Source organism: Pieris napi, chromosome 1 (assembly GCF_905475465.1).
Source record: "Pieris napi chromosome 1, ilPieNapi1.2, whole genome shotgun sequence".
Taxonomy (NCBI): Eukaryota; Metazoa; Arthropoda; class Insecta; order Lepidoptera; family Pieridae; genus Pieris; species Pieris napi.
Genome location: NC_062234.1, coordinates 6,429,844 through 6,454,115, shown reverse-complemented (window position 1 = coordinate 6,454,115; position 24,272 = coordinate 6,429,844). Strand labels below are relative to the sequence as shown.

Below are 24,272 nucleotides of genomic sequence, written 5' to 3'. Positions count from 1 at the left end.
TATATCAATATCATTTTAAACGCGAAAGCGATCAGAAATCAGTAGGTAATGCAGAGGGTTCACCCTGTTGTACTCGCGTTTCGTGCTGTCAGTGAGTGAGATTCTCGTAACCCTGAGAGACTGCGAAGCCGGCCTTGCTCTTTCTCACCGAGACTCATATACCTCCCCGGCTGATATTCAATTTGGAACACTGATTTGTGCTGCGGGCAGGAGTTTGTATGTAAGAGTCAGAGAGGATGTCTGTTCTCTTCACCTCAAGTCGCTTGCATGAACGGACTATCTATCCTCTAACTTCGTGTAGACTGTGCCTATTCTCCATTCTACGCATGCCGTTATAGATCCCACAGCGGAAATGCCGAAACTGACCGACTTCTCGAGTACATCCAAATGGCGCTCGAAAAGATTCCGACCGCTACAATCACGTTACTATTTTTGAAGTAAAACTTCTTTAGGCGCGACTGTAACTCAGTTTTTTTTCTGACGGAAGTAACGCTTACTATAGTCTGTGTAGTTTCCGCTATTAAAAAATAATAATTCGGATTGGTCGTATATGTCAATTGTCAAATGGCAGCTGCTTAGTGCTTACTGCTTTGTTGTTAGTAGTAAATTGTGATTACCTTATCCTAATCTTTATTCTTAAGAGAATTGTAAATTAACAACACTAATTCAGTAATTTATTTAAGTAGCTTATATAACAATTTACGGTCTTATCATCTCGTCCAAAATAAGCTTTTTCGTGTCCCAAAGTTCTAGCAAAGATGTTTGCACCGGTAAAAGATACATTCTTATATTTTGCGTATGGAAGCAATTTGTTGAAGAAGAGAATTCATATCAATAACCCTTCTGCCGTATTTATTGGAATTGGACGACTTGACGTCAGTATTTTTCGTACAACATACTAGTACTTTTAAACGTAATTACCGTTTTGTTAATTTAATATTTTGATTCTAGAATCATCTTCTGGACTTTATGAAATACAGTGACCATTGGAGAGGGACATCAGCGACTATTGTTCCTATTCAAGATTCTCATGTTTGGGGAGCTGTGTGGAGAATCCAGAACAAAGATATGCCTTCACTAGACTGGTTAGTATCATGGTTTTTTTTAATCAAGTTATTTTATCTCAGATGATTATGACATTTTTTATCAAAGAATATAGTTTTAGTTATATAAAATAAATAACACATACCTACTTGTGGAGTTGTTATGACTTGCACTATATATAATGCTACTGATTGTAGACAAACTGACAATGAAAAATTGATGAAAGTTTAAAAATTATGAATAACAAAGTCTTGAAATTGTTAACAGGCAAGAAGGTGTAGATACAAATTGGTATTTCCCAAAAACAGTTGACATTGTGACACTCGATGGAGAGACTGTTCAATGCAGGACATATCAACAGACAGTCAATCCACCACCTAGAAAAGAAGATGAACTGTTGCCAGAAGATAGACGGCCTTCATCAACATATTTGGAGTGTATTTTGAAAGGAGCTGAGGAATGTTTTTTACCTAAAGAATATATCTTAAAACTTAAGAAAATACCTCATAATGGCCAAAAAGCTTCACCTAAAATGATAGAAAAATTAAACATGATGTAATTTTTCAGTTCCATTATTATCTAAATTTCATCAAAGAGTTTTATGTGATATATTGTGTAAAAAGTCTTAGTTGTAATTGACAAATTATGAAATGCTATCTGTTAAAATGTCATAGCAGACATAAAAATGTGATGATGTCAAAATATATATTTTTGTTTAGTTCATAATTTTTATTGATATCCAATAATTTCAATCATGAAAAAATCTCAAGTTCATAAATTAAAAACATTTTTTTATTTTGCATATGGAAGTAATTTGTGGACATTTAGAATTCATATGAATAACCCAACAGCCGAGTTTGTTTCTATTGGTCGCCTTGATGTTAGTTCAGTTTCTAATACAAAATTATTTCCTGTTAACACAAGTACAGTTTAACAATTTAAAATATATTCTATCTTTAAATAATTTTGTTGTAATTTAACCATAACCAATCTGTGGTTGTGTCCAAATATAGTAATTTTGTCATAAATAAAGTATACAAGACATGACAAATATAACTTAACAAACATTTTTAAAACTGTTTTACCATGTAGAATCACAGACTAGATTTCATCGGATATTCAAAGTTTTGGGGAGGGCCTACAGCTACCCCTGTGCCAACAGCTAATGCACATATTTGGGGTGTTATTTGGCGTCTGCATATAGATAATATTGCATCGCTTGATGAGTAAGTGAACTATATTTTTTTTAAAGACATTTAATGGTTAATTGTAAGTAATATATAATATTGTTGCAGTCAGGAAGGCGTTGACAAAGACATTTACTATGTGAAACATGCTGAAATTATTACCCCATACATGGGAAAACTTATGTCGGATCTACGAGCATACAGTAATTCCTCTGCCTAGGGGAGATAATGACGAGATTCCTATAGAATTCTGGCCGTCTTGGACTTATAAAGAAGTCATACTATTGGGTGCTGAAGAGCATAATCTTCCCGAATATTATATAGAAAATTTGAAAAATATAAAGCACAATGGCGAACAGGGATGTTTCTATATGGCTTGTTTATTAAAGCAGTATGCTAAAGCGAAGCCTTGTGAATGCAAGCCAACTATAAAAATACTTAGAAAGCCTCTAAAATTAGATTTGAAGCAGTTACGTAAAAAGTAAATCAATCATTTAAACCAAACATTTTTGAGAAAATAAAGTTATAATATTGTTATGTTTTATATCACCTACCAACCTCTATTTTAGAAAAATTTATTTCTTTATGCACAATATAAATCATATTCTAGTAAAATTAAACATTAATTACATCAACATAGGTATTTTATTAAAACCATTAAATAAATTTATTTTTATAACTTTTTATTAATATAAATATTAAAATTATTATTAATAGGTACTCGGTTTTCATTAAATATAAAAATTATACACTATCTCATTCGTTTGGTGAATTGTTTCTAAATTGAGCATAGAGCACAACGCTACCCTCACACTTGACAAGAACATAAACACGCACACAAATCACACGAGGAACACATCGTTTGGAAATTATATAATCAGTCAATAATAATTATGAAAATAGCTAAATATTATGAGGTAAAAATTCTGCCTTATAGTGGAAATCACAATAAAAACAAATACTGTTGTATTTAAAATGAGTCAGTTTTCGCTATTGTAAAACCCGCAGGGAACCCTGTGTGAGGCAACGTTGTGCGAGACATTCCGAGGTTGCGCCAAGCATACATTGTCGTAAAATATTGTTACTATGATGAACAATGTATCGCTGGAGCTCCGCGGCGGGCTCGACTATAGAGGAACTGATGCCTTGTGGCGGCAGCCGGCTTGCGAAAAGCGCTGGTATGACATGTTTATACAGAAATTCTTATAAAAAAACACGTACTTTACTTATTTTAATACACAATTTAATTAATTGAGCAAAAGGCACTATGCAATACAAAAATAACTTTTTTTTTATCTTATCATTAACTTTCAAAACGGAATAGCGAAAGAAAACAAGTTGTGCAGACTAATGCAACGTGCCTTGAGCCCTCGACATCGATATTTCATGTGCATTTCTAGAACTTTAAATAAACGCTTCTCGTCGCGATATACTAAATGAAAAGCCCTAAAACGTGATGCAGCATTATCTTAAAACTTACGTTTTAATAATGGTGGTTAAATCTAATCAAAATATTGATTCTAAACATAATAAATAGGTCAAACGCATCTGATATACAACACAAAGTGAAAGTGAAGTGCGATCATTCATAGCTGTTATGTTGCTAACGCAATCGACAATCCGGCATTCCATTGAAGGCTGGATTTCTGAAGGCACTCGTTTATACCCTTAAAACCACTTAAGTCATTTTGCTTCGGACCTCTACACACTACCGGTCCGTGTACATGATTGTTGTATATCCCAGTCTACTTTGGCTTATTATATTTTAATGTATTACATGTTTCTAACGTATATTTTAATTATATTGAATCAGCTAATGAAACAAAATATGCAGTAGAAAATCTAACTTACAAAATTCTGTATTTTAATAAATTTTCGTCATTTGCCTTACAATATTTTGTGCGTAGTTTGGTGTTTTTCTATAAAAATATTTAACGCATTTTACACCACAATGCACAAATTATCGGCAAACGCGAAAATGGTTTTGAACCATAACGAAAAAACTATAAAATTTAAATATTCTATAATAGACATTTTACGTCGTAGTAAGTCTATTATAATGTAGTAATATGTATTTTAATGTCATATACCTATTGTAATAATAGTAATTAATACTAAAAAAGTCGCTTTTACATTTTAGCTGGCAACAAATAATATTGTTTATAATAAGTATTGAGAATTCAGTGTTAGACTTTGGGTATAGAGTACACATAATAGGTTGGGGAAAAAGTTTCTTCGCATTTTTTAAGAAAATTCAAAACATATTTTAATATAGTTTATTTAGATTTAACTAAAGTATGTAGGTACCATTTTCTTCGATAACTTTTTGCCATTATTTAGGTAGGGACATGATCCCATTACTATAGAAATTTTGGGGCTTCTGATCAAAATACCGCGATAATTGGTTTTGGCAGTCCTCTCGTGATGATAACCTGACACTTCCTAAAGAATTCTGAAGAGACTGAAACAGGTGGAAATCTGAAGGTGCAAGGTCAGGACTATACGTCGGATGCATTATCACCTCCCAGCCAAACTCTCTTAGTTTTTGGTGAGTGGCCAAAGATGTGTGAGGTCTAGCGTTATCATGATGAAAAACCACACCCCTTCTGGTGATTAATTCCGGCCGCTTTCTCTCAACTTCTTGCTTTTATCTCATCAGTTGTTAGCAGTAGAGTTCAGAATCGATGGTCCTGCCTGGTGGTAACAGCTCATAATGAATAATGCCCTTCCAATCCCACCACACACACAGCATCACCTTGTTGCGAGTTATCCCGGGTTTCGCCACAGTCTGTGAATCCTGACCGGCCTTTGACCACGACCTTTTTCGCACGTTCTTGTCGTACGTGATCCACTTTTCATCATCAGTTATCAGCTTCTTCAAAAATGGTTCGGTTTCATTAAGTCGTAATAAAGAATCAAAAATGAGTACACAGTTCATTAGGTGTCTTACAGTGAGCTCGTGAGGTACCCAAGTATTGAGCTTTTTTGTGTACCCAGTTTTTTTTCAAATGCGCCAAAACTGTTTTGTGGTCAATTCCCCGTTCTTCAGCTACGTCGTAACTACTGATATGCCGATCTTGCTCCACTTTTTCAAAAATTGCATCCATTTTATCTGTCATAGGGCGACCAGAGCTACTTGGATCTTTGACATCAAAATTTCCGGATTGAAAACGCTTAAACCAAATTTGTTCCACTCTCACAGACACTGCACTAGGTCCATAAACATCGCAAAAAAATTTCGCTGCTTGTGTTGCATTTTGACCTTTTTTGTAGTAAAATTTTAAAATGTATCGAATTTCTTCATTCGATTCACTCATCTTGACGGTACGAAAAATAAATAAAAAACAGTAATTATCCTAATTTGATTTTGGAATTATCTTCTTTAAAATCTCAACTTTCCTTGATAACAAAACCAGCCAGATACATATAGTATAGCCAAAGAGATTTCATTACAAGTTCATACATACTATAATGCGAAAAGACTTTTTCCCCAACCTAATATACCAAATGGATTTGAATGACAAAATAAATTGTAAAACTGGCTGGTTTTTACAAACGTTATATATTCACATTAATTTGGCGTTTCCAAATAAGTCTTTGGTGGAATAATCCGATTTGGAAATGAAATTTATATTATGAATGCAACACACAATGAGCTCGTCCACCAGTCTGCTATAGCGAGTCAAAAAGATTGTGTCGACGGCGCACTCGTCGTTCCTTACCCGTTCCCAGATCGTATTGGTTCGTTAGCAGAAAACCACGTACGAGTACGTACAAATACTAGTTGCAAAGACTAGCTCGACAAGTGTACAACATGGTAGTATTTTAAATAGTATATTATAAGAGCCCTACAAATTACTTATAAGACATGATAAATCTAAATCAAACATCAACTAAAAACTTTGGACCATCCACACAGGATCTACCTCTGAGAATTCACTAGTTTTATTGTAGCAAATTACTATATTTTTGTACCACATACGCATACCGAATACTAGTCTTTGGAACAAGTGTTTATAATATAATCTGTTTTAAAGAGTAGGTATAGCTTATTTGCCGTTCATACTCAAAGAGCTGGGCTGCCAGATCAAATAACTATATACAAATTGTATATTTGATTGTTGCTTATGCTGTTTCCGGCAACGCACGTAGCAAATTGTATATTTGATTGTTGCTTATGCTACGTGCGTTGCCGGAAACAGCATAAAATTTTTTCTAGTTTGTGTACGGGAAAAAACTTTTTAGTCTTTGATCATGAGAGTATCACTTCTCCATTCTGAGTAACTGAAAATCTATTATGTGAATGAAATATATAGCTAAATACAATTTTGCATAATCTCGGAAAGATAGTGGTTCAATATGATCTGACGCGAGGCAGCCCTGGAAACGAGTAGGATAGGCGATTAAAATGTTTTGGATTCCAAAGTCCGAGTTGTCGCGACAATGCGTATTTCAAAAGTCAAGGAGCGGGAAGTGGTCGCGTGACCATGTCCCTCTCCGTGACTCGGACACCACACACAAAAACAATATGACCGACAACATTGTCACTTCACGTGGACGCACTATGCGGAAAGATTAAATATAAACGAAATAAAAATAATTTGTACACGATCTTATGTAGTAAATTATGTAATTTTTCACATTTACAACTTATACGATAACTTAACGATAATAGGCTGCGTCATACACGACATGGATACAACTATGTTACTGAGGTAAACTATATAGGATTCATCAATGGGCGGCGGACGTCACGCGCCGGCCCTGATATGGAACTAACTGCACGACGCCTCTCCTCTGCCTTTAATACCATACTTCATCTGCTATGCGCACCTCTGCGCAATAAATAACTATAAATGCAGAGAAGATTACAAACTTGCCGTTTAGACTACTAGTCCGCTCACTGGTCGCGTCGTGCAACGCAATCGACTAAACTAAGCCAAAACGGCTTTCGAACAAATATATATTTTTATATCTAGAGGCACTCTCACACGGCGAATTGTACTATTATATGCATTTTCGTATCGAAATATGCGGCTGCCAGACAGAGTGTGAGAATGTCTCTCGAATGAAATAAATAAAACAACGCGGCGATCGAAACGAAATTAACTAGCTACGCTTACAGCTATGATTCGAAGAGCCGGACATCGGCTTGAGGTAGATAATACGCGACGCGCGGTCGCTCATGACGTCACTCCACATCGACGTCCCACCGCCACTACACTTGCATTTCACCATTTTGAGACGTAAGAAATTCGATTATTTGCATAGTAACAAGGATGTATACGTCAACAGGAGTAATATATATACAAACAGATGTCGTTTCTCTCGAATCGACATTAAGATCTCGAGATTGTCGTGAAATGCAAACGTCATACGGTGGAGGGATATGTGTTCCGCTAACAGGGAGGAGGCCGGGGCAGAGTGCCGTTGGGCGGCTGAAGGGGCTGCAGGGGCTCCGCGGCCGCGTCGTCCGACGTCCGCGACCGCAGAGACGACAGCTCGCGCACCCACGACGCCAGGCGCCCCGACACCCCGAACAGGTTCGACCCGGACCCGCTCGCTACGGCGCCCACGTTCATCTCCTGCACCTCGGTATCTTCTTCTGGAAATCGAAACCATGATAAGGGGCCATCCATAAAGTACGTCACACGAATTTTAGGACTTTTGAACCCCTCCCCCCGTCCTTGTCACAGGTTGTCACATTTTTATAACCCCCCCCCCCCTCTTGATGTGACGTCACACATTTTTTAAATTCATGTATGTATTTAAAAATAATCGTTGTAATAACAACTTTAAACAATTCGCGTAAGGTTGATTTTGCAATAATATATGCTTGTAACTTATAGAAAGAGACAGAAATAGTGTTTCGGGACACTTTCGAGCGTTACTTTTATTCGAGACGAGATATATATCTTGGGTTTTTTGTATATCAATGGTTTTAGTATTTAAAATTTTAACATGTGATGTCACAAAAGTATTGACCCTCCCTCCCCATTAACGTGTGACGTACTTTATGGATGGCCCCTAATGTATACGGATTTTTTCTAACTCCTAATAGGCGCTAAGATTATAGTCGGCTTTACTAAACCTGAACTCGCAGGATATCTAAAGCGACCAGTTTGAAACCACTAAAGCCAGAGGTCATGCCATCAGAAGCAATCTATTGTACAGCGAGAGTTAACTTTTACGCCGTTTCTGAACCATATTTTCTTTAGATTACGCGTGAACTATTTAAATAAAACTTCCAACGGACAGCTACAGACTGCCGCATCAAGTTGACCGGTAAGGGGGCGTCCATAAATTACGTGAGGTGTTTAAGGGGGGGAGGGGGTTTGATTCAAATCTCATTTAATCTTACGATGGAGAGAGGGAGGGTCTCGGCAAATATCACGCAATTTTTTTTCCGATTGAAATTTAAAAAAACACCTCACGTAATTTATGGACGCCCCCTAACACTCGAATCGTCGAGTTACATGAATGTAATAAGTTTACGACGTAAAAGTTTTATTTAAACATCTGAACCAGTCTAGGCCGGACAGAAGCATCTATAAGTGATAAAAAGTATTAACATAGCACAAGTGCGGTACAATGAGAACCAAACTAAATGGTTTTATTGACAGGAAATGATAACAAAATATGTGCTGGTGATAGTGGAGGCATGCAAATGGTACCACTTACGGTTAGGTGGAGGCCGTCTGCTCTCTACTAGCGTCTGACGGCATGAACGTGCAAACAAAAGAACAACCAATTATACAACCGAAGACTACAATATGTCTAATTGTATTTTGTTATCATTTGCCCGAATCCGTGTTTAGGCTATTTAGTTAACATAAGTGGTTATTCGTATTTAAACTTTCGTTGTAAAAAAAAAGGACCCGTGTACTTATTATGTACGCGCGTAAGAAGTTATACTTCTTTGGCATTATTAAAAATAGTTTTTGATTGCATGCAAATAATTAATTACAATTAAATAATCAAAGACTGGAAAAGGAGTCTTTATAGTCAATAAAGTTCAGTTTACATTTGAAAAATTAAATAAATATTTATTATTATTCTCTTACATTAAGTGTAACATAAATTCTATTATTATTCCAATGTTGTTTTTAAATTATGTCCAATGCCGTAGCATCTTCCGTGGGCAACTTCATTCTGTTAATTTTGTGTCACGGTGCGTGCGCATCGTAAAATTTCACTCTCGTCAATTTTTCATAACGCGCCTATAGAAGTATAACTTCAAAAATGTGAACCTTAATCCTAAGTATGGACGTTTAAGTGATAGACCTTAAAATAGAAACGGTAAAATATTCATGTTAAGATGTGGTTTTGGAATCGGTTGAAACGCTTCAAAAATCATGATGTTATTATCGTAAAATACTAACTGAATAAATGCTGATAAAGGGCTTTTATGTCAGATGAATAGATAAGTTCAAATACCTGCAGCAGTTCTCTGCATTGCGTACATCTCCTGTCCCTGCGGCGTGTGATAGAAGGACCTGTGCCGGAAGTAGGGCTGGGCTGAAGGGGCCAGTTCCGCTACCAGTTGGAGGAAGCTGGGCCTCGCTGTGGGTCTGTGGGCCCAACAGGCTCTCATCAGCTCGTACAGACGGTCGGGGCAGTGCTCCGGACGCTCCATCACCCCCCCTTCTACCACGTAACGGACCACTTGCTCGTTCGACAGACCCTGGTAAAATTATCCAAAACGTTAACTACTTTTGCATACAATTTGGCACAACATTTTATAGTATTGTCTTTTATTAACATAACTTTTACACATTTAAAGAAAACACTTTTTTACCAACGTTTTTTTTGAAATATCTAAAAAAATTTAATTATGGAAAATAATTAAATTTTATAATAATACATAACTTCAATCCGGTAAAAAAGTGTTTTCTTTACAACATTTTATTATTCTCATATCGATTTAATAGTTTTACTTGACTTCATTGATTAACATGAAAATGTAACACCAATTGCTTCTGAGAATCTGCATGTCTTCCGTCTCTTTTCATCATAGCGTAAACATAATGGACCAGAAAGATACGAAAGAATACTAAAATGAATGGAAAACTACGTTTCTAATTGCCTTGATTGTTTATTATTTACAGAGAATACGCTTAAGGATTTTGAATAATGAAAATGGTAATTGAATCATTATCTTGAACTTGTCGGAGTCGTGTTTAACCCGGTCAAATTTACAGTTATGTCAGAGGTACAAGGAAAGCAAAACACACCTGATAGGGCTGCATAGCAAGTGTCGCCATCTCCCATAAAACTACACCATAACTCCATGCATCAGTGTTACTTGAGAACACCTGAAATACAAAATAAAAAAATATAGGTAACAAAATAATAATAATAATTAAGTAATAATTAAGACTAGATAAAATGTTTACTCTAATTTATTTATTTATTAACACTGCATTGCATTAACATAATTAAATGAAAAGGAGGACAACTGGCGGCCTTATCGCTTTCGAGCGATCTCTTCCAATCCACCACTGTGAGAAAAAAATATAGTAAGCAAGAAATGGAAAAATTAAATAATCTGTTTGTATATTTCAATTGGCCACATACCATGTTTGGGGAGCACATATTTCTACATTTAATATTTTTAACTTAAATTTTATAAAATCAAGAATAGTCTAAAATAAATTAGAAAATGACTAGTTTTCAAATAAATATGTGGTTAACTCACCCCGTCCTTTAAGCTTTCAGGGCTCATCCAACGAACGGGCAAGAGTCCCTTCGTGCCCTTCCTATAGTAATCAGTCTCATAAATGTCTCTGGTCATTCCGAAGTCCCCTACTTTGACAGTGAGGTCCCCGGCGACCATGCAATTGCGCGCCGCTAGGTCACGGTGCACAAACTTTTTGGCTGATAGATAAGCCATACCGTCGGCTATCTCTATAGCCATCTGAAATTAATATCACAATTATTAGCAGACATAGAGATAATTTGCATACTTTACATATTATAACAAATGGCAACTGTATTGTCAGGATATTCTTAAGAAATCACATGTATGCAGGGTTTTTCTGGTTCAACTCAACTTTGGCGCAAAACTAAACAAACGTTTAGTTAGTTAGTTTAGTGCAACGTTTGAGAAACGTTTTAAACAGAAATGTCAAGTTGTTCGGACTTGTTTCGTCGGAAACGTCCAGGCTGTTTCTTGTTCCCAATATGACCGCACCTCCTTTCTGAATGCCTTTTGCTATATCCTTCATTGTATTATCTTCTTTCATAAGCAATAATAACATTAATAAGTATGTTTGTGTACATATTTTGTTTTTAACCAGCTTATCCCTTTATTTCCTTTTGATGTCTTTGTTTATTTTTTCTCGCGTATAGTTTCCCAACCTTTTACTTGAAACTGGCATAAAGTTAAAACTATTGCCATAATATTAAAAAAAAGGGTGCGTGTACTTATGTACGCGAGTAAGAAGTTATACTTCTTTCTTCTCTTTGGCATTATTTAAAAATAGTTTTTGATTGCATGCAAATAATTAATTACAATTAAATAATCAAAGACTGGATAAGGAGTCATTATAGTCAATAAAGTTCAGTTTACATTTGAAAAATTAAATAAATAAATATTTATTATTATTTTCTTACATTAAGTGTAACATAAAGTCTATTATTATTCGAATATTGTTTTTAATTATGTCCAATGCCGTAGCATCTTCCGTGGGCAACTTCATTCTGTTAATTTTGTGTCACGGTGCGCGCGCATCGTAAAATTTCACTCTCATCAATTTTTCATAATGCGCCTAAAGAAGTATAGCTTCAAAAAGTCCAGGCTGTGTTAAGTTTCATACCTGCAGTATATTCTGCAAAGTTGGCGGACTTGGTGCGGGTCCCTTCCTGGGTAAAGAAGAATCTGCATCAGGCCTGTGCGAGCGAAGGTACGTCTTGAGGTCTCCCTGCTCCATCAGCTCCATTACAACCAAAGTCGGCTGTCCTCGAGAGACCACGCCCAGGAGACGTACCACGTGGAAAGTGTCGAACGCCTTCATCACTGAAGCCTCGTTTAGGAACTCGATGCGCTCCCTACAAAATAGGAAAATGGTGCTAAAGGCAGTTCTATATGTTCTACATGAATAATTTTTTTTGGTGAATAGAAAACGATTTTTTTTTGCCCTATGAAAACAACAAACAAACTTAACAAGGCGTACACAGCAGAATAATGAAATTGTACCTGTCAGTGGCATGTTCATTGACAGTTTTCACAGCGCACCGAGTCTCCGGCTTGCCTTTTTCTAAGTTTTTGGCGATACCTTCATACACCTGGAAAGAAAGAAAGAATGTTTTTTTAAATATAGAATTATTTTGTATATCTTTTATATATTACGCATAGCGAACAAAGACGTCGAAACATTATTTTACGCAATAAAAGGCGGAAAAATATCAAATAAGTTTTCCATTGTACAATATACGCACCATTCCAAACGAGCCCTGTCCGAGTTCGCGTATACATTCGATACTCGATCGCGGCACCTCCCACTCATCGGGCACGTACACGGTCGACACGTACTCTGGGTTGACTCGCGCGAACAGCTTATTGTTGTCCTGCGTGTGAAGAGCGCGACGGGCGTACCAAGTGCCCAATGCGGCCGCACACACCACTACAGCGCAACCCCCCACCACCCCCCATACCCAGTCGTAACTACTATCTGCACGTGCGTCCTGTATCAACGAGATTAAACTATAATTAAAAGAAAGTAATATTTTCTTTGTTTCTGAGTACAACATATTTAAATAACCTCGCTGACCGAAAACTGTAATATTTTAAAAATAATTAATTGTTACATAAATTTACGTTTATGTCTTTTACATAAGTTGTTTTGTGTGTTTGTACTATAATGAAAAAAAAACGTCCAGGACTGCCGGCAGAAGTTAAAACTTGAATATTAACGTTGTGCATTTTTGATATTTTGGAATGGTTAGGGAATAATTTTGCACGAATTACTTTAATTATCTGTATAAAAGTACTATCGATTATGTGGTAGAATACAATATTTATTTATTGCGCTATCGTACACAAACATGACAATTTATATTACATTAAATACGCCGCACCAGCTGTGTGCTCTACATCCGTCTTACGAATTTTCGATCAGGTCACGTGTTCTGACGCGAGTTTAATTTTTTTTACCCATTCCAAAAAAAGTGTACAACGCCGCTAAAGAAGTTTTCACTTCAAAAATATCCTAGTTGACAGTGAGATTAAAATAAAATTTAATGCTTTTTCATATAGTTTAGTAAAGCTCTTTCTTTTTATTTGATCCAAGACGATCCTAGAGAAAGCTTGAAGACTGACGAATGATTTAAGCCAGACTTATAATAATAATAATTTCACGGTGGTTCTAAATACACATCAGTTTTTTGTCTTTAACTGTATCACATGTACAAAAAAATATTACCGGTATAAAAATGTATACGTCCGAAGAGACATTCCCAGCTCCACTAACAGTAAGTGGTGTGACGCGTATACTGTAGTTGCCCGACACTAAGGCTCGTATGACGAAGCTCCGCCCATTTCTCTCGTAATCATCAGATCGGATACAGCTTGTCAATCCAATATCCAATTGTTCCTGAAAATTACCTTGTTCTTTAGTTTTGATTTACACATATCGTACACAAGAGTGATGATAATAGAATCTATATTTTACAGTTCTTGAGTACATGCTTGTTAAACTTAGTAAAAACGAAACAAAAGTATTAGATATTGAATACCGATTAGACTTCACTCACACGCAACTATTATTGTATATTTATTTATTTACACTTCATTGCCATAATACACATAATAATATATATAACAAACAGTAAGTAGGTTACATAAGTTATTAGATAACGGGTGGCCTTATCGCTAACAAGCGATTTCTTCCTGGCAACCCTAAAAACTGTATACACTAATAAATAATAAAAACTATTATTTATTTTTTATTTTTTAGTTAAATTTTTTATATTTTTTTTCGGATTATTGCATTGTCATCGATCTTTGAAAGGTGCGCAAAATTTGAATAAAATCTGTCCGTTTAAAGTGGGTCAAAATCGAGTCCGAAGGAGTCGGTTACATACATACATACATACATACAGGTGAAGCTAATATAAAGCCTGTAAAAACAAAAACATCTAAAATATATATAAAGTATTACCGGGCTATTATCCGCGACCCTGGAATGATAGACGTTGTATGCCACGACAAATCCATTGGGATCGTCTGGAGGTGTCCACGTCACGTTCACTTCGGGAAGGGTTTTATTGGACATAACCATCTCAGCACGCACATTGCTTACTATATCGGCGTTTACTGCAAAACATATCACAATCCTATACCTGATTATACAGTAAAACTATTAACAAATAAATCATATCAGTTAGCGTCGCAGCCGATAAATAAAAGGTCAATATAACGTAACGTATACCCACATACGTGTGTGGATGGGTTCCCCTTGTCATATGAAAGCAGCATTTTCATATTTTTATATATAAGGCTATTTAATTGTTATGATACGTGCTTGTCAATTTGCAAAAAAAAGTGTGTGTGTGTCAGCTACGACGCACGATTGGAGTTTACTCCTTACGATCGATAAAATGGCGATAATGTTCTGTGGCTATCGACCATATTTTCATACTAAAGGTGGTAAGAATATATGTTTTTATAATATAAATGTTTGTAGTAGTAATAAAACGTACCTACATCATCTATGCCCAAATAGGATTTTCTTTCTGTGGCCAAAGTTACCTTTATAGTAAGAGAAGAATAAGAATGAACAATCTTTTTAGTTTTAATTTCACTGACCATTACTATTGACAAAACTCTATGGCACGCTAGACAATCTACTTTTATTTTTTACACCTGTCAACACTGACAATGTTGTAACGTGGCTGTCAAAACGTGAATTCAAAATAGAAAAGTCTGTGTAATGTATTCCATCTCATTCTTTTACACGTTCATTCCTACAGATATATATGTTTGTCTCTTTCTGCATAACGCCTCAACTTTTCGTGTTACACTTGATTTTACTCCTCATAAAATTTCCGTACCGGGCCTTATAACTCAAATCGTTTCTTAAGGAGTAAACTCCAATAATAATTTTCAGAGAATTCCTGTGTATGTATAGAATAGTTTTGACGTTCGAACTTACGTTGTTCTAAAGTGCGGAAATTGTAGAATGCCCGCTCTGAACACCACGACTCATTGTAATCCTCGACTGTTTCATTATCGTGCTTCTTACGACACGCCCATATGTTGACGGTATACCATGTGAAGTGGCGAAGGTTCTCCACGAATATCGACCGCTGACTCCCATCCACCTCATAGTATAGGGACTTCACGTAGCCTGTAACAATTTTATTATTTATAACCCTAGTGCAGTGGTCTGAAAGTTCTTCTCTTCCATTAAAACAAAACCCGGGTGCTGACCCTACGCTGATCACCTAAATAGATCCATGCAATGTTCTATGAAGGGCTATAGGGTCACTGGATGCATGAATTTTTGTTTGCTTCAAAAATGTATGAAGAACCTACATGGTAAGATTCAGAGCGATTGGATTCTGAAATACGGGAGTCTTAGTTCGCACCTATAACGATTTTGTTTGTGTGTAATGGTGAATGTGGTAAATCACAGAACAGATTTTTATTTTTTTTACTTATGTAACTTTAATGACGTTGTGGTTTATGACATTTTCCTTTGAATAATTGTAATGTAAAGGGAGGGCAAAACTTGCTGAGTTTCTTGCCCGTTCTTCTCAGAACAAGGCCTCCTGGTAGTTTTGCGAACGGATGGCGTAGTCCTGCTCTTTCGTGAATTTTGTAAACGTTGTTGACATTCATAAGCATGCTCTAAGAAGCATCTAAATTGAATAAACGTTTTTTGATTTGATTTGATATCATAGACATATTCTTATTATATCTTCATGTCTCCAACTCGCAGTCTCTGATTTAGATAACCGTATGTGAAAATAATGACCAAACGACCATCACCAAGTTTGGAAGCATCATAAGTTATGTTATTTGAATGATAAATGTCATGCAAAAGCGGTGCAATTTAAATAACCCTAAAATTTTTACCTTCCCATTAAATTCGTTTTTAATATACAGCATGCAACAAATAAGTTTAGTAGTAGCGATTTTTAACCTTTTTTACGTTCCGTAATGACGCAATTGTTATACTTCTCTCGACTGCATTTTACTGAAATATAATGAAAAAGCAAAAATGATGAGCCGGGAATGAAGGTTAAGGTATCTTTTAAAATATTAGTACGTTAAATATGTGTAAGGATAATTTAATGGAAGAATGCTGTATTTAAACTGAGTTTTAAAGCGATCATGTTACCTATAAATATAAGTATAAGTAGTTATTCAGTAATTATATATATAATTTCACAACGTTGATGGATATAATAAGGATATAGCCATGGATTTAGTCAGGTTTATATGCGTTCCTAGCAGATTATGGAGTTAATAGTGATAGAGCGAGAAGACTATACCTCCATCAGTTTCGTTGGTGTAGTTGTATCCGAGACGCGGTTCGTGAATTTCGCTGAGGATGACTAGCATGCTGTTCACAGAGGTGTCTATGGACCGGCGCACGCGACTCGGACTGGATTGACTTGAGCGGCTTCCTTGCTTCACATACACCTAGCAGGATAGGTGGTTTATTTATTTAGAGACCAGACATCATCGTATCTATAATGGACGTCTTTGGGATCGGCACTATATCTGACTAAATAATACTAATCAACACTGATTAGTATTTTTTGACAGGAATAAAATTATAAAACACTTACGCGCTTACGTCAAACAACGCATAACTGACCGACGTTTTTTTAAGGTTTATGTTAGAAAATTTACTGCATCATATAAATATCTAATAGATACAATTTATTTAGTGAATACCGCCAGTTCAGATTTCTAATATATCGTGTTGATTTTCTATAGGATATAGTAATTTATTTAAAATTTTAGAAATATGTCGGAGCAATAGCGCAATCATCTGCCATTGTAATTATAATGATTCTAATGTCGAAGTTAAATGGCTGACGCCAACAAACTAATTAATGATGTCAGTATTACTGATGTCATTATATTAAACAGTTTCCCTTCACTTTCTACTTCTCTTTCTCCACGCGAAACATATACGTATCTTCCTGTCACTAATCTCTACGTCAAATTTCATAAAATTTGTAACCATATCGTAAAGCACATAAAGCTTATATACTTACATGGTTCTGCAGTTCATTTTCAAAGTCGATACTCTCGACTCTCTCTTCTTCGGCTTCGGTGTTGAAGCGCACAATGGGCTTGTTTTCCTCTTTACACGCGCATGTCTCGCTCTTGACGTCACCAGTCAGTCGGTCCTCCTTCTTTTCGACCGGTTCCTCCCCGCGAACCGCTATCATATTGGCTAATGCAGTTGCTATTGAATATATAGTATATTTCTCAATACGAGTATTAGGCATAATCCTTATACAGAGTAGAGAATCGAAAAATACTGAATCCAGGTATTTTAATATAGGCGGGTAGAATTAAAAAATATATTTATAACGCCTTTAATGTTTCTACCTTCATTAAATTTATGTCCGAGGTCCAGAGTCGAATTCCGATTAAGTAAATGCTACAACATAGATTCGGTTCGAGGAACATAAAAAGCAACCACAGAACAGATCAAGCTTTACTTTTTACTAGGGTCTGGCTAATGATAGAAGATAATTGAATTATTTGAAAACTTTCGGATGGCAACACAGAATGTCATTAAATTTCTTAGGTTAGTATGATTTATTGTCAGGCAATTACTCATCAAGTTAGTTTAATCCACAAAATATATCAAACTTTTAGGGATACCATACAATTTTTTTTTTATTTGCCGCGCTTTTTCATTATCTTTTTTCATTAGCCGGACTCTATGAGTTTAGGTTCCTAAATTCAATGGCACTGTTTCGTACCATGACCTCATATAAACTGAAACGTATTGGAATCGCAAAACAGAACGAAAGAAGGATAATTTTGTTTATGGTTTTTATAAGTTTTGAAATGTAGCTGTCAAACTTGCTTAAATAAAATCTAAAAAATATTTTTAATAATTAATCAATAACAATAAGCTACTATGAGTTTATATATATATATTATAATAAGTCCGAGTTTAAGACCTCTTGCCTAAGGGCAATATTCAGAGATGTGTTATTCCCGTATGACAAAAATGTATCAGATGACATAGACAGTGAATCATACATAAAAAAGTTCAACAATTTGGCATAAACTATAAAAAAATGTTACTTACGATTGCTACAGTAGTTAAGATTGTCAGTCAATATCTTGTGCTGGTTGTACGCGTTGGCCTGTACTTCTATTCGGTACGATTCGATCGTGCCATTCGGCATCATCGGCGCCTGCCATTTAATAATAGTCTCGTGCTCTCGAAGATTCTCTACTGTCACACTACGAGGTGGGCTAGGATCTAAAATAAATTCATTTTTTTTAAATAATTACTATATAGATAAAATTAAACGTGAATATCCTAAAACTTTGTCAAAATTAAACGTTTATTGCGCATTCACAGAATGTATCATAATTTTATATTAAAACTAGCTGACCCGGCAAACGTTATGCCACGTATATTATTTCTAGGAAACATTTTTTAGTTCAATAAAAATAACTATCGACTATAATAAAAAATAGGGGTTGATTTTAGGGGTTGTATGTATTTTTGTTTGCTGGATCATTATAAAATAAAAACGAGAAAATTTGTCTAAAAAATAAACTTAGGGGTGAACCACCCTTAACATGTAGGGGTTTGAAAGATAGTAGCCGATTCTCAGATTTACTAAATATGCATAAAAATTTCATAAGAATTGGTGGAGCCGTTTCGGAGTAGTATGGGAACGAACATTGTGACACGAGAATTCTATATATTAGATTTAGTTGTCAAGCCAAACCATCAAGCACTAATGACAAAGTTCTGTTTGCGATTAGACTTTAGTCTAGAAGTTTAGGCAGATATATTTGATTTGAAAATGAATAGTTCGAAGAATGAAAAATCTGTGATTTAAAAATGAATTTGCATTTATTAATTCACAAATAACTTACTTCCCGGCATAGTAGTGAAGTATATGATAGGACTTTGTGCGCCTTTCCTGTCCCTCGTCGTGTACGTTTTCACGTAGGCCGCGTATCGAGTAAACGGCTGTAGTGGTGTGATTGGGTGGAATAGAGGCTGGATGTCATTACAAGGGTTTTCCAATAACTTCTTTTTGTTAGTCGGCAACGGTCTTGTTGAATTACGGGCCTCGTCAATCGTTATATCGATAACGTTCCAGCTGGAATTTATAACTAAATATAGTTAGGTGAACAATTGAATGTGTATGTGTTAACGTAAAATTGTAAACACCGTTAGATTGTAATATATCTCGCGAGATTGTAAACTGTCGAAAGATTGTGAACCTCAACGAACTGCTTACAATTTAAGGTATTATTATTCGGTAGTTATATGAAATTGTTGAGAAGTAAAATTAATCTGTAATTGACCAAAGAAGTTTGAATGATAACTAAGTTAGTCTAGTACAATCTACCGAATAATAATACGTTAAATTGTAAGCAGTTCGTTGAGGTTCACAATCTTTCGACAGTTTACAATCTCGCGAGATATATTACAATCTAACGGTGTTTACAATTTTACGGTGACATATGAACATATTGTAAACGGTACCTTTCATATTTTTGTGTATACTTAAACGGTGATAAGCGTGATTTGAAAAACCAATTATAAAAAATAACAAATTCGTAATAACACGTAAAGACGAAAATAGATAAACCCTAACAAATCCAAGATCCAAGTCCAGATTATAATTAGGTAGCAACTTGAAAAATACATCGCCGCCCGTGGACACTCAAATTGCCAGAAGGCTCGCAAGTGCGTTGCTGGCCTTTCAAGAATTAGTACGCTCTTTTCTTGAAAGACCCTAACGCCCGAACCCAATAATCAATCCACAATCTCAGATTGAAAGCAATATGAGATCAGACCGTGACAGTCGATCGATCTCCTATCTCCATCCCAATAACCAAACCCTACGAAGACAATCCATTTTTGGCGACGCATAAAATGCTCTTTGTCGTTCGATTTTACCGAGTTTTCACTCATATTTGATAATCAATGTAAACCAAATAAAGTAAATAAAACCGTACAATTAATATAAAAATATACATGTGTATGTTTAAAACATAACAAACAGATTTTTTAATTATTTAAGAAACTGGTGTAAGTTAAAATCTGTTAAAATAATTAACTGTTGAAATCGAGCTATCGTCAACTGTCATTTGTGTGTCTGTGGATAGCTTGTATCGACAGATGGCTATTTTAATCCGTCGATTGGTTATTGGCACACTTGTTACAGCATTTGGATCAAGATTACTATCTCAGATGGATTGAGATAGGTTATTGGGTTCGGGCGTAAGTCGACCCTAGTTTATGAGGAGTATTGAAAGAGTAACTTACGTATCCGAACACGCGTCTCTCTGTCCATAGAATGTGACATTATGTTCCGCTTGTATGTAGTATATAGAGTATCCGATTAGTTTGCGAGTATCCTCCGAACAATACATGTCCCAAGTTAGTATCGCCACACGCTTCACCAGGGAGTGGACCTTCAGATGCAGCGAGTCTTGGAAACCTGTGAAATGTTTGAAATCCAACAATAAAAATGTGTGCGTGTACTAGGTGTACACACGTAAGAAGTGAAACTTCTTTATGACCATATTTTTCGAAAAATGATCTACTATATGCAACTTTACAGAAATTGGTTAAATAAAGTTAAATTAGATAAAGTTTAACAAGAATGACAGAAAAAGAAAAATGATGCTTTTTGAAGTTTGACTTCAAAAAGCAACATGGCGCGTAACCTGCTACAAAATTTCTCCCATACGTCGATAAAGAAGTTTCACATTAAAAGATGGCGCGTAACGGAAAAATGTGACGCGTAACGAAAAAATGTTACACTAAATTTTTTTCCAACCCCGATAAAGAAGTTTCACTTCAATAAATATGAAGGAGATTACGATTACTTATCCTGTAATTGCAAAATAAATAAATCGTAGATTACTATTATATGTTTATGGCATTCATGGGTACGTCGCAGAAGCCATCTATGTACTAAATATTAAGTTTTTAACACTCAAAATACTTTTACCATTTATTTTTACACGCCTTATATTAGCTTCACCTGTACGGTGTATGTAGGTATGTATGTATGTAACTTTGGACTCGATTTTGACCCACTTTAAACGGACAGATTTTATTCAAATTTTGCGCACTTGTCAAAGATCGATGACAATGCAATAATCCGAAAAAATAAATAAAAAAAATTAACTAAAAAATAAATAATAGTTTAAAAAAACTAAAAAAACACGCTTTTAAAGCACATCAAACTAAAAAGTGAAAAATAATTCCTAATTTAGGCTGAAAATGGTATCTCTGTGCCATATTTTTCGTCTATAGAGAGAGCAACCCACGCTTTTTCACAATAATACCAGTATTTTTTGTTCATTACCTGTTATTCTAAATTAGGAATTATTTTTCACTTTTTATTTTGATGTGCTTTAAAATCGTGTTTTTTAGTCTTTTTAAACTATTATTAATTATTTTAATGATACACATAACTTTGCCTTTTTTGACCCCTACATAACTCTTCTAAAAATGTTGCCATCTTCAAAACCAAAACAAGTTAATTCTTAAAAATATAATAAACTACTTACACTTATTCTACTTACAAGAAGCCTGGTCTCCGTTGTTGTCTTTGGAAACGTCAAGATCAGTGAAGGTTGTCATTGGGCTCAACGTCATATTCTTCAGCATCTCTATCTGGCTATAGCAGAGCTTAGGATTAAAATGTACGAAAAGTCGGCCTGAAATTATTTGTATTTTCTTGCCAGAACTCCAATCCCATAGCAGTTCAAGGTTTGGGTTGTTGAAGATGTGTAGGCTTTGTCCCCTGTAGAAAATATTTATTTATTTATAGGTATGTTATCTAAAGCTGGCGGCTTCAACACATTTACACTTTGTGCTTGTGTAGTGTCTGTGAATAAGCGCGAGACGTGATGTCAAACTAAAATGTTGATCTTTACTGTACATGTTGATCTTTTTTTTTAAACAAAAATAAAAACTCGTAAAATGGTGCACAATGTGTTTAATTATTTTAAGCATCTTAATAAAAACAGTTTAATGAAAAAATGTTATATTTAATTTGACATCAGATGCGACTGGGGTTTCTAAGAGGAGTATTGAAAGAATAGTTAGTGAAGTAAAAGTGAAGTGTGTTGAGCTAGATGGAGCTTATGTCGAAAAATGAAACATTATTTACACAAACTACTCTTTTACGTTCTTGGTCGGGCTTACAACTTTGGGATCCACCATCGTATCACGTATGCACATAATATTTATATGTATTTGACACATTTTTATTTATTTACAACCCACCCAACCTTACTAAAACCAGAGTAGACTAAAATATATAGCTTGGCAAAAAAGTCATATTTTTTAAACATACTGTATAGTGAAATTGCATTAGTGTGAGTAGTGTGAACGCGCCAGCTTTCGATAACCGACCTATACTAAATTATATTCTGATATAGAAAATAATTTAGCTAAATTAAAAATATAAATCAGTAACGCTACAACCACATAAGGTTTTTTTTTTTGACAATTCACACCAATTGACTTAGTCCCATGCTAAGCTGGTGTAGCTTGTGTTATGGATACTAGGCAACGGATATACATACATATTATAGATAGATAGACATATAAATACATATTTAAACACCCAAGACCTAAGCACAACACCAAATGCTCATCACATCGATGTTCGTCTCAGCCGGGGATCGAACCCGGGACCCATGGATTCGCAGTCAGGGGTACTAACCACTAGACCAATGAGTCGTCAAAGGTTTGGGCCTCAGATTTCTGTTTCATGATCATTTTTCAATCTAATAGGCAAGTAGGTGATCAGCCTCCAGTGCCTGTAATCACGTTCGAGCGAATGTTAAATGCGCACATCGAACATGCGAAAGAAAGTACATTGGTGCACAGCAGGGAATCGAACCTACGACCTCAGAGATTCATTAGGCCAACACTCCTCCTCTAATAACTAAACAAAATCACAATTGTATAAAACGCGATGATAAATATATAGTTAACTTGATAATTTTTAGTGACGTTTTTGTAAATTAAGTATAAATTGATGTCGTTGACATTACACTCACTTGTCGGTGACACTTCTGCCGATTCGTTCTAGATTCTTGAGGAACATGAGCGATACGAGTGGATAAGAGCGCACTACTCTTAACGGCCCGTCAATCTCACGAATCGCGCCGAGAGCGTTTTCCAATACGGCCATTGTATTACCTGCAGTAAATGAAAGTTGAAATATACGGATGAATGAATTTACTGTCTTTAAAAGACGGCAAACATGACAGCATTTGTTTATTTTTTAATAAGCGTAATCCTAAGTAAGCACGTGGGGCTGGCCGTGTGCTTACTTTCGGAAATCCAACCAATCGGATTATTATTAATTATAAAACAGATTGCACACATGTATACCTCTGCCTACACATTTGTGCATAATATCCTGATTGCTGCAAGCCAATTTTCATAGAGAAGGTTTTTTAAAACTTTATTAAATTACTAGCAACAACAAAAAAATACTTTTAAAATTCCCACAGACCATAGTTAAATTCAAAACAGGATAAATAAATTAATTTCAATTTAAATATTATTTTATATTTTTTTACTAAATTTTTCGCTTTAAAAATTGAAACGCTGTGCAAATAGACCGCTAACATCTCTTTTTATACAAAAAGAGTTCACCCAAAAAACATCGAACAAAGTGCAAAGTTGCACAAATATAATCTTTTAACAATTGTATAGGCAATATGTAGTCATAAAAATGCCATTTTTTTTAAATTATCCCATATCAAACAATGGACATGTTATTAATTTTGATAATATCATACAAAGTACTATGTGGGGCTCACATGTGTTTGGT

General features: G+C 35.3%; 2 protein-coding genes and 1 pseudogene across 6 annotated transcripts in view; 2 read left to right on the top strand and 1 right to left on the bottom strand.

Annotated features, from left to right (window-relative positions):
- The first annotated feature begins 558 nt into the window (after positions 1-558).
- On the top strand, positions 559-1,762 carry LOC125050686 (gamma-glutamylcyclotransferase-like). Its single transcript, XM_047650681.1, has 3 exons — positions 559-875; positions 952-1,085; positions 1,312-1,762. The coding sequence occupies exons 1-3, from the start codon at positions 759-761 to the stop codon at positions 1,601-1,603; spliced, it is 543 nt and encodes a 180-aa protein (XP_047506637.1). The 5' UTR covers positions 559-758; the 3' UTR covers positions 1,604-1,762.
- A 34-nt stretch (positions 1,763-1,796) lies between these two features.
- LOC125050677 lies at positions 1,797-2,768 on the top strand (annotated as a pseudogene).
- Positions 2,769-6,395: 3,627 nt separating this feature from the next.
- The window catches only part of LOC125050653 (insulin-like receptor), a 54,470-nt gene continuing 36,593 nt past the window's right edge, over positions 6,396-24,272 (bottom strand). Inside the window, exons 10-28 of one of the 5 annotated variants that reach the window (XM_047650654.1) lie at positions 23,491-23,632; positions 22,003-22,223; positions 20,732-20,906; positions 19,327-19,556; positions 18,521-18,697; positions 17,466-17,659; positions 16,731-16,881; positions 16,379-16,432; positions 15,386-15,580; positions 14,393-14,547; positions 13,655-13,825; positions 12,672-12,917; positions 12,430-12,518; positions 12,050-12,281; positions 10,930-11,148; positions 10,466-10,546; positions 9,669-9,915; positions 8,913-8,946; positions 7,756-7,836 (exon numbers count right to left, since the gene is read on the bottom strand). In XM_047650654.1, coding sequence (XP_047506610.1) covers positions 8,915-8,946; positions 9,669-9,915; positions 10,466-10,546; positions 10,930-11,148; positions 12,050-12,281; positions 12,430-12,518; positions 12,672-12,917; positions 13,655-13,825; positions 14,393-14,547; positions 15,386-15,580; positions 16,379-16,432; positions 16,731-16,881; positions 17,466-17,659; positions 18,521-18,697; positions 19,327-19,556; positions 20,732-20,906; positions 22,003-22,223; positions 23,491-23,632 — 3,011 coding nt within the window. In that variant the 3' untranslated portion in view covers positions 7,756-7,836; positions 8,913-8,914. Of the gene's footprint in view, positions 7,837-8,706; positions 8,947-9,668; positions 9,916-10,465; positions 10,547-10,929; positions 11,149-12,049; positions 12,282-12,429; positions 12,519-12,671; positions 12,918-13,654; positions 13,826-14,392; positions 14,548-15,385; positions 15,581-16,378; positions 16,433-16,730; positions 16,882-17,465; positions 17,660-18,520; positions 18,698-19,326; positions 19,557-20,731; positions 20,907-22,002; positions 22,224-23,490; positions 23,633-24,272 lie in introns of those variants that run through there. The other 4 variants (XM_047650629.1, XM_047650638.1, XM_047650663.1 and 1 more) reach the window with 4 other exon arrangements.

Excerpts from the sequence above, each read along its gene's own strand:
- LOC125050686 (XM_047650681.1), top strand. The coding sequence starts at position 759 with ATGTTTGCACCGGTAAAAGATACATTCTTATATTTTGCGTATGGAAGC. Across the intron at positions 876-951 it reads TTGGAATTGGACGACTTGAC|AATCATCTTCTGGACTTTAT; the intron begins GTCAGTATTTTT and ends TTTTGATTCTAG. Across the intron at positions 1,086-1,311 it reads GATATGCCTTCACTAGACTG|GCAAGAAGGTGTAGATACAA; the intron begins GTTAGTATCATG and ends AATTGTTAACAG.